Below are 9834 nucleotides of genomic sequence, written 5' to 3' on the forward strand. Positions count from 1 at the left end.
AAAAAATACCAAGAACCCAATTGAAAAAATGGGCACATAATTCATAAATAAATTAGATCCTGAAACATATGAGAAGTTTGACCTCACTCATGATTAGAGAAATGCAAATTAAAATGACAAATAGACATTTCTCAAACTGCATTGAAAGGTATGACCACACAATCTGCTGTTGAGACTATAAGGTAATGGACATTGTCATACACTGCCAGTGGGAATGCCCTTTTGGAGGGACATGTGACACTGAGAAAAACTGATGCCTGGCCAGGCGCCGTGGCTCACGCCTGTAATCCCAGCACTTTGGGAGGCCGAGGCAGGCAGATCACCTGAGGCCAGGAGTTTGAGACCAGCCTAGCCAACATGGTAAAACTGTCTCTACTAAAAATACAAAAAATTAGCTGGGTGTGGTGGCATGCACCTGTAGTCCCAGCTACTCGGGAGGCGGAGGCAGGAGAGCAGCTTAAGCCCAGAGATGTTCAACAAGTCTATGTGACACCACCACAGGTCGTTCTCCCAACCGGTCAGGACATGTTATTTCACCTCACACCATATTACATTCAATCCCACTGGATGGCAAAAGCTGTCTTTCCTAAGCCTGCAAATGGCTTGTATGTCAACAAACCAATTTCTCTTACTTTGTCCCCAATTCACCACACACACACCAGGCGAAAGGACATATATTTAATGAGACAGTGACAGCAGCATTGTTACAACTGGGCATCCCTCAGGCCAGCTTGGTCCCGTGCTGTGGGACCACCCATGGTGTGGGTGCTGGCGGTGCAAACTGGGTCCTTGCTGGGCTTTTCCTGCTGTGCTACAGACTCAGACAAAGACCCATACATGATTCTGTTTACAGACTGTGTCACCCAGAAGGGGCAGGTGGGGGAGACGCTGGGTGGCAGGTAAAAATAAAAGGGGCCCAACCCTTTGTCCAGCAAATGCCAGCATAGGTTTTCTATGGACACAGTGATTTGTAACTTGAATAATGTGAAGTTGATTACACAGATTTTGGAATGGCTAATATCCATATGACAGAAGTGTGATGCACTCATGAGACGTGTGCAGACTTCGGGGTGTTGGGAAACAGCATTTGGCCTTTAACCCCCTCCTCAGCCCCAAAGAGGAAGGGGAAGCAGGACAGGAACCCACAATGTTGATCCAAGCTCACATCACACTCTCTAAAGGACTCCAACATGTTCCCTGCTCACCTTGCCACCTGAGGTAGGTCAGTACCCCGCCCCCATTTTCCAGATGGGGAAACCGAGGCAGAGCAGACAGTAAGAACCTCGCCTAAAGCCACCACAGTCGGAAGAGGACACCATCCCCTTCCTGATGGCAGATGGCAAAGAGGAGACCCTGCCATCTCTCCCGCTCCTGGAATGAGCCAGTGAGCTGGGTGGCCTTTCTGCTGGCTGAGGTGTCTCCTCTTGGGCTTCCTGGTCAAAGGGGACAAATATCCAAGCAGTGACATTCTCTGCCCTCTGCCCACCATGTGTGCCAACCATGTGCACCAACAGCCAAGTGCAGTCCAGGGTGTGGGGGAAAAGGACAGGAGCACCCCCACTTCCCAAGGTAGAAGGCTGGGAAGCCATGTCCTGACATGTCCTCTCCTGAGGCCCCTCATGGACCGCAGGATCTGTAAAGTGCAAACACCAAAGCCAAGTGTCCCCTCACCCAGAGCTGTAGGTTTCCTCTGCTGTCCAGGGGCCTCTGTCCTGTGGAGTGAGGAGCCTCCCACACGCCCCTGCCCTGATCTTCCTGAATGGGCTGTCGAGCAAATACTCTCAGCTCTTGACCTCAGGCCCCCAAACAAAAGGCCACTGGCTGGTCGTTTCCGAGCTATCTAGAGCCCTCCACAGGCAGCAGGACAGAGTTCCTCAGGCAAATCTGGTTCCAAGAAATGCCATCAGACCCCTGTAGGATCCCATCGCCTAACTGAAACCTCCCACAGCACACAGTCCCTGCTCCACACCTGGAGGCCAGGACACCCTCCTCAGGCTGGAGCCACGGCCTCCTAGCTTGGAGCACCAGGAAAGGGGCTGGGCCGAGGCAGGAGCGCCCAGCAGGGAAAAGTTCCATGGCCCCCTTCCCTGCTGCTGTACAGAAACAACAGGTAACCCCACGGAACTGACCACCCAATGAGGCCTTTGAATCTCAGGCCAGGGTAGAGGCAGGTCTACAGGTGACAACTGTGAACAGCCTCAGCTGGGGACAACCAGAAGTCCCCAAGGCGACGAGTGGCTGAAAGGGATGGAGCCTCCAGGCAGAGCCGAAACCCCACCGCAGGTAAGACCCAGTCCTTGGCGGGGTGGGTGCAGCCACAGCCTCAGGTGTTACTCAACACTCCTCTGCAGCTCTCTCGGGGTCTTGGCCTCATGAGTCTCCAGGGTGGCCAGGACGGGAGCTGTGGAATCTCTAGGGCCCAGATGCCCTGGTCCAGGGGTGTGGAGGGTTCTGTGCCATGGGGGAGGTGAGATGTCCCCCCAACTCCCTGCCCATTAGGGGAAGGATGGGGGCCACGCAAGGATCCCTCACAGCAGCACACCCAGGTGTGGCCGCCCCGAGTCCCAGCAAGCACCTGGGAGACAACGGTCCCTGACACTGCCCACCCCCTCGGTCCTCGACACTGCCCACCCAGCAGGGGTGGAGGGGTCCAGGGGCCACACCCCAGGGGCCTCCAGAGCAGGACGAAACTTGACGTTGGCAGGGTGGGTCCCGGCGGGCCAGGCAGGGTGCCCAGCACTCTTCCTCAGTGCTAGGCCTCCACGTCGGGACCTGGCTCCTGGAGGAGCGACTGCTTCCTCAGGCTGAGCCGGGCACACTTGGGGCACGTGGTGGAGTTGTCGTAGTAGCAGTCCCTGGGGGCAGAAACAGGTTGGGGCTCTCTGCACAGGAAACTCCAGCACTGAAGCCCCGAAGCATCCTAGATCAGCTCCTGTCATCCCCTCTACAGCCACTACCAAAGGGCAGAAGCGGGGTCTGCACCCAGATGCAAATGACTGTATGGCCGTGTGCAGAGCGCTCACTGGCGTGCAGATGTGGACCTCCAGGGGGTCCTCACGTTCCCTGCTATCCCCCGACCACACAGGTCCCAGTTCACACAGCTGAGCGGCTGAGCCAGGTAGCCACGCCAGACTCAGAGCCCTTCCTCACGATTCCCAGCTGTTCCTATCCCAGTGTGCCTGGCACCTCCCCTGGCTCCCAAACTGTGCATCAGGGAACTCTGGGGCACTGCAGCCTAGTTCAAACTTTTAAACAGAACACAGTAGTAATTAACATCTGTCAGACACTGAGCAAACGACTAGCTCAAGTCAGTCAGTCTCAACCTTAGTTTCTGCCACAGTCCCATCTGTGTGACCCCGTAGCTCTGTAGAGCTGGGATTTCAGCAGTTGCTATGAAAAGTAGCAAATTCCAGGCAAAAATCAGGGGACAGAAACTGCGGGGGAGTGTTCCCTCTGATTCCAGGTCTGGAAGATGTGCGGGGCCCAAAAGGTGTGCTCATATCATGAGTAAGTCATCATACTTACTGAAGAATGAAATTAGAATGTTTTTCTTCTAATTTGTGTATACTATTTTTCCAAAGAGCCACTAAATCTTTAGGATATAAGTACTTCTAAAGTTGTTTGAACATAACTATTTTTCCCTGTTGGTCTAGTGGCTAGGAAAAAAAACGAGAGCATAAGTACTTAATAAATCAAAGTGTTAGGAATTTCTTTTTTTTTTTTTTTTTGAGACAGAGTCTCGCTCTGTCGCCCGGGCTGGAGTGCAGTGGCCGGATCTCAGCTCACTGCAAGCTCCGCCTCCCGGGTTTACGACATTCTCCTGCCTCAGCCTCCCCAGTAGCTGGGACTACAGGCGCCGCCACCTCGCCCGGCTAGTTCTTTGTATTTTTTAGTAGAGACGGGGTTTCACCAGGTTAGCCAGGATGGTCTCCATCTCCTGACCTCGTGATCCGCCCGTCTCGGCCTCCCAAAGCGCTGGGATTACAGGCTTGAGCCACCGCGCCCCGCCAGGAATTTCTTTTGGCTTAGAAACACTTTGAAAAAATTACTGAGACATTAAAAGGTGACAGGAACTATAAGTTTGGGAATCTCTAGCCTATACTAACCCTGAAAGAGTGACTTCAATCCTAGTGAAGAAAGGGAGCAGCTGCGATGCTGTGAACACATCCAAGACCCAGCTGGAGTTTCAGGGGCTGGTCCGGGATGGCCCTGGGAAGGGGCAGCCCCTCATCCCCCAGGTGCTGCTCCTAAGGGAACTTCTCATTTAGTCACAGACATCATGGTCTGACTTCGTATCCCAGGGTCAGCAAAGGCCCTATGAGTCAAAGAGTCTTTACGTCTCCCCTCTCTCGGGGTAGCAGTGCCAGCTCCCATGGCATCATCCTACCGGAGGCCAAGGGGCAGCTCCCCAGAGGACGGGGCAGAGCCCCAGCCCCTCAGTGCAGGGCGCAGGCCACACCCACCTGTGGAAGACGGCAGAGCAGTCAGTGCACACAGACGTGTGGCTGTCGAACGGGAACAGCACATCGCCCTCTCTGCAGAGCTCACACACGAAGCCCTTGGCCTGGCACCGCTGGGGGAACAGTGTGGGGTTGGGGCACGGGCATGTCAGTGCCAGCTCCTCTGGGCACTCCAAGGCCAGGGACACACTGGGCTGGGCTGCTTCTCCTGCCAATCCCCCCTCAGGGCTGGGGTTGGAGAAAAGCGGCCCTCGGGCAGAGGCCCACCTCGCAGTCCAGCTTGATGTGCTTGGCGAAGAGCGTGTGGATCTCGGTGAGCGAGCAGCCCAGACGGCCGGCATGCACGTCCAGGAGGTCCTGGACAGAGTACATCTCGTCGTTCTCCACAAAATGCTGCCGATCCTGGAGCTGCCAAGTCCCAGCAGCTGTGACCCCTGCACTGGGGAGGGCCCCTCCCACTGCCCACCCACGGTCACTCCAGTGGTCAGGGCCCGGGTGTCCACAGAGAAACGAGCTACAGAAGGGTCTGGGCCCCAGGAGCAGAATCCAGGAGCCCCAGGAAGCCAACAGGGGAAGATGGACCTGGGACACATTTCCTGACCCGTGTAGCCGGGTCCACTCCCCAGTGCAGCCCCTCCCAGCCACACTGCATCCCGTGTTCCCCACCCTTCCTTCTCTGTCTTGTCACACAGCTCACCACGCCAACACACAACTTATTTTTCTTGTCTTCCCTACTTGAAAGGCACTCTCTAAGGGCAAGCCTTCCTGCCTGTTTCGTTCACTGTTCCAGAATCTAGAACATCTGTATCTGTTGAATAAATGATTAGATGAACCTTGAAAATTGTTTTTGTGGTGAATCGGCCTGAGGAGGGCTGGGCTGGACCCACCCCTATGGAGATTCACATAAAGGCTACAGGGTTTCCCGAACTGAACTAATGGGAGAACTCTTTCGTGGGCTGAACGCCTGTTTGCTTTGTTCCTTGGGACCATGGTGAGGAGACCCTCTGCTAAAGGCACTCCATGCACAAGCTGTCTGGAAAAGACCTGAGCCAGAGGTGCCTCACCGCCCTGGCTGCGCTTCCCATCGGGCGCCAGTCCCGCTGGCAGTCTGACCTGCAGCAACAGACGGGCCTCCATGGCCTCCCTGCATGTGATGAAGTATGGCTTCATGAGCAGGATGTCCTGGCGCAGCTTCTGCAGACAAGGCGGGAGCAGGCAGGCCTCCTCAGCCAGGACACAGGGCTGCCCCTGTGTGGGACTCACAGGGAGCCCTGCTCACAGACGTCTCGCCTCACACCCGGGGCCACGGCAGGGCCAGGAGGGGTTGGTTCCCCACGATGGGCTGAGACCTGAGTGCTTCACCGAAGCCCAAAATCGCAGCTCCCGGGCTGGGCAGGACCGTGAGGCTCGCGTACCATGGCCCAGAAAACCCTCCGTCCCCTCTGCCCTCACCCGGCCCCACAGGCAGACAATTGTCTAGGAACCAGCAGCCTCAGGACCAGGCCAAAGTTCCAGAGAAATCCCAGCTGCCTCCCTAGCCCTGGCCTTGGCAACTCAACTTGCGGCCACAGTTTCCTCCTGAGTAAAATGGGACCTGACTCCTCTCACCACCTCGCGTGAGACACCGTCACGTCCTGCCGGGACTGCAGCTCCCGTCTGCCCTCGGCTCCCGCCCTACCTCCTCCCTCACCGCTGGCTAAGAGAGTGGCCCCCAGCCATGCACAGCCATGGAGCACATGGAAGTGGCTGCCCTGCAGTGAGACTCAGCAGAGGACACAGGCTAGAGCCAAAGACATGGCACAAAAACAAAAAGAATGTAAATATCTTGGCCGGGCGCGGTGGCTCACGCCTGTAATCCCAGCATTTTGGGAGGCCGAGGCAGGTGGATCACAAGGTCAGGAGATCGAGGCCATCCTGGCTAACGCGGTGAAACCCCGTCTCTACTAAAAAATCCAAAAACCTAGCTGGGCGAGGTGGCGGGCGCCTGTAGTCCCAGCTACTCGGGAGGCTGAGGCAGGAGAATGGTGTGAACCTGGGAGGCGGAGCTTGCAGTGAACCGAGATCGTGCCACTGCACTCCAGCCTGGGCAACAGAGCGAGACTCCATCTCAAAAAAAAAATAAAAACAGAATGTAAATATCTCAAAAATGTACATTGATTTCATGTTGAAATAATATTTTGGATATACTGGGCTAAATAAAGTATACTATTAAAATTAACTTCACTTATTTCTTTTTACTTTTTTTTGAGACAGAGTTTCACTTTTGTTGCCCAGGCTGGAGTGCAGTGGCACGATCTCGGTTCACAACAACCTCCGCCTCCCGGGTTAAAGTGATTCTCCTGCATCAGCCTCACGAGTAGCTGGGATACAGGCGTGCACCACCACACCTGGTTAATTTTGTATTTTTAGTAGAGATGGAGTTTCATCATGCTGGTCAGGCTTGTGTCGAACTCCTGACCTCACCTGATCCACCCACCTCGGCCTCCCAAAGTGCTGGGATTACAGACGTGAGTCACCGCACCCAGCTCTTTTTACTTTTTTAACGTGGGTATTAGAAAATTTAATATTGCGTTCTTGCCTGGTATCAGATCACTACTGGACACGGTTCCAGCATCTTCAACCAAAAGGGCAGCCACGGTGCCCAGCTGACCCTAAGCAGGTGGCCTCCCTCCTCTGCTCAGAACCTCCCATGGCCCAGAGGAGAAGAGGGTACTGGCCCAGCCCTAGGGTCCATCTGACACGGCGCCCCTGCCCCCCACTCCAGGGCTCCAGCCTCACGCGAATCTCCACCAGCTCCTCCACGTAGTTGAACAGCAGAGGGTTGATCTCCCGGAGCCTGAGCACGGGCCGAGACACCATCAGCGCCAGGTAGCGCATGCTGCAGCGAGATACCTGCGAGGCATGGCCGGGTGACGCCTCTCACACCCACCCAGGGCCCATGCAGCCAGCAGCACACACCCTGGGGTACAACAGCTCCACACCCCCATCCTCCTTCCTCCTCTCCCTCCCCAGTGGGATGCCCCCACCTTCCAACTCCCACCTTTCGAGGCTCAAAGTCCCAGTTGTGCACCACGCGTGCAGGGATGACAGCCAGGTCGTTCCAGTGGCAGTGGCTGCAGTAGTACTGGCCGGTGTAGTCACACTGCCTGGCCTCACTGGGCACACCCCCTGCAGGGTCAGAGGGGCCATGAGTGTCCCTGCCTCACCAAAGCCCCACTCAGCTTTCCAGCCTCATGGTCTGTCCTCCCATGGACCACAACCCTCAGGGAGACAGCTGGCCAGGCCAAGGGTTCCCTCCTGACTCATCCTGTCCTCAGTCACAAGATCTCAGGTGGTCCCAGCGTCTCACTGACCTGTTTTCTTATCAGTAAAATGGGATATAAACAGGGCCTCACTGTAGGACTGTGGCAGAGACTTCATGAATTAACGCCAGGAACTCTCTAGAAAGAAGAGCTGACACGCATGTGCATGACAACTGTGTGACTTCTCCCCGGTCCCCGTCTAGGAGGCTTTCACACGGGAAGGCGGAGGCTGGGTCCCAGCCCTCCAGGTGCTCCTCAGTGATCTGGGTGAGTTACAGAATGCCTGGAACCTCAGTCTGCTTCAGTGAGAAATGAAAAAATGGCAGCAACAGACCCTTGTCACTTCCCAAGGATAACAAGCAGGGACTGCCCCAGGGCCTCACTCAGCTGTCTGACCTATGTGTCCTTACACACCTGTGCACCCAGCTCCCCTGCCAGGAACAGCTCCCTCACCCTCTTCTCTCCCTGCCACCACTCACGCAGAGAGATGGGTGCCCGGCACTCAGCACAGCGGTAATCCTGGCTGTCCAGCCCTGTCTCAGGACAGATGTTCAGTTCGTATTCCGCTTGGTGGCTGACTTTGGAGCTCACACAGGGTTTGGAGATGAGGTTCAAGCACTTGCTGTGACAGCGGTAATAACACCCTAGAGTGGAGGGACACACGCTTCTCAAACGTGGGAAGGGGCCGGGCGCGGTGGTTCACGTCCGTAATCCCAGCACTTTGGGAGGCCGAGACGGGCGGATCACGAGGTCAGGAGATCGAGACCATCCTGGCTAACACGGTGAAACCCCGTCTCTACTAAAAATACAAAAAACTAGCCAGGCGAGGTGGTGGGCGCCTGTAGTCCCAGCTACTTGGGAGGCTGAGGCAGGAGAATGGCGTAAACCCAGGAGGCAGAGCTTGCAGTGAGCTGAGATCGTACCACTGCACTCCAGCCTGGGCAACAGAGCAAGACTCCGTCTCAAAAAAAAAAAAAAAACTGGGAAGGGTGCACCTGCAGCCCAGGGCACCCTCAGCTGGCCTGCCCCCTCCCCATGGGTTCCATTCCGAGGCCCAGATCAATCTAAGACCTCCTGGCACCAAGGGAAGCCTTAGAACCTCAAAGATCCTCTTGTCCCTGGCCCGAGCCTTGCCCCAAAGGTGGCCCAGACCTTGTCCTCCAACTTGTCTCACGTGTCCAGTGCCAACCTGCCACTCCCAACAGCAGACCCAACCTGTCCAAATGGAACAAACGAGACCCCGCCCTCCCTCCCAAGCCCCTCAGCTTCCCATCTCAGTTTCAGCAGCTCCACCCTTAAATATCATGAGTTACCCTGATGGGTTTCTATCTCTCTGTTTGTTTGTTTTGTACTTATTAAGGTCTTGCTCTGTTGCCCAGGCTGGAGTTCAGTGGTGCAATCAGAGCTCACTGCAGCCTCGAACTCCAGGGCTCAAGTGATCCTCCCATCTTTGCATCTGAAAGCCCTAGGATTACAGGTGAGAGCCACCGCACCCAGTCAGACAATTTTCGCATCTGTTACTTTCCGTTTCCAAACCTTCAGCCGGCACTGCACTTAGACACTCCTCACTCCCACCACCTGTCCCAACCCAGTCAGAGTCACCCTCCTCTCCTCAGTCACCTCCCTCTTCAGTCCAAGCTCAATCAGCAGCCAGGGTAACCTATTAAAGCCCAAGTATGTCCAGGACCCACTTGTGGCCCCCACTGCACTTAAAGGAAAGCCCTGACCACCCCTGAGCTCACCTCCCCTGACACAGAGCTGCAGCCACACCTGGCTCTGTCTCTCCTCAAGGCACCGGACGCATCAACCACGGAGCTGCCCCTCAGGCTTTGCACACACGGCTGCCCACACCAGAACATTCCTCCCTAGATATTCTCTTGGCTCGTTCCCGGAACTTCAAGTTTTTGCTTAAAAGTCACATGATGCCGGCCGGGCGCGGTGGCTCAAGCCTGTAATCCCAGCACTTTGGGAGGCCAAGGCAGGCGGATCACGCAGTCAGGAGATCGAGACCATCCTGGCTAACACTGTGAAACCCCGTCTCTACTAAAAATACAAAAAATTAGCCAGGCGAG

At 55.7% G+C, this 9834-nt stretch overlaps 1 protein-coding gene across 8 annotated transcripts in view; it reads right to left on the reverse strand.

The window, feature by feature from the left end:
* Nucleotides 1–665: 665 nt before the first annotated feature.
* The window catches only part of DEF8 (differentially expressed in FDCP 8 homolog (mouse)), a 19471-nt gene continuing 10302 nt past the window's right edge, over nucleotides 666–9834 (reverse strand). For 7 of the 8 annotated variants that reach the window (XM_011927963.1, XM_011927969.1, XM_011927965.1 and 4 more), the window contains 7 exons: nucleotides 8242–8406; nucleotides 7501–7628; nucleotides 7239–7352; nucleotides 5574–5654; nucleotides 4728–4868; nucleotides 4464–4573; nucleotides 666–2855 (listed from right to left, as the gene is read on the reverse strand). In XM_011927963.1, coding sequence (XP_011783353.1) covers nucleotides 2753–2855; nucleotides 4464–4573; nucleotides 4728–4868; nucleotides 5574–5654; nucleotides 7239–7352; nucleotides 7501–7628; nucleotides 8242–8406 — 842 coding nt within the window. In that variant the 3' untranslated portion in view covers nucleotides 666–2752. The remainder of the gene's footprint in view (nucleotides 2856–4463; nucleotides 4574–4727; nucleotides 4869–5573; nucleotides 5655–7238; nucleotides 7353–7500; nucleotides 7629–8241; nucleotides 8407–9834) is intronic. The other variant, XM_011927967.1, reaches the window with a different exon arrangement.

This window comes from Colobus angolensis, unplaced genomic scaffold (assembly GCF_000951035.1).
Source record: "Colobus angolensis palliatus isolate OR3802 unplaced genomic scaffold, Cang.pa_1.0 Scaffold76, whole genome shotgun sequence".
Classification (NCBI taxonomy): domain Eukaryota; kingdom Metazoa; phylum Chordata; class Mammalia; order Primates; family Cercopithecidae; genus Colobus; species Colobus angolensis.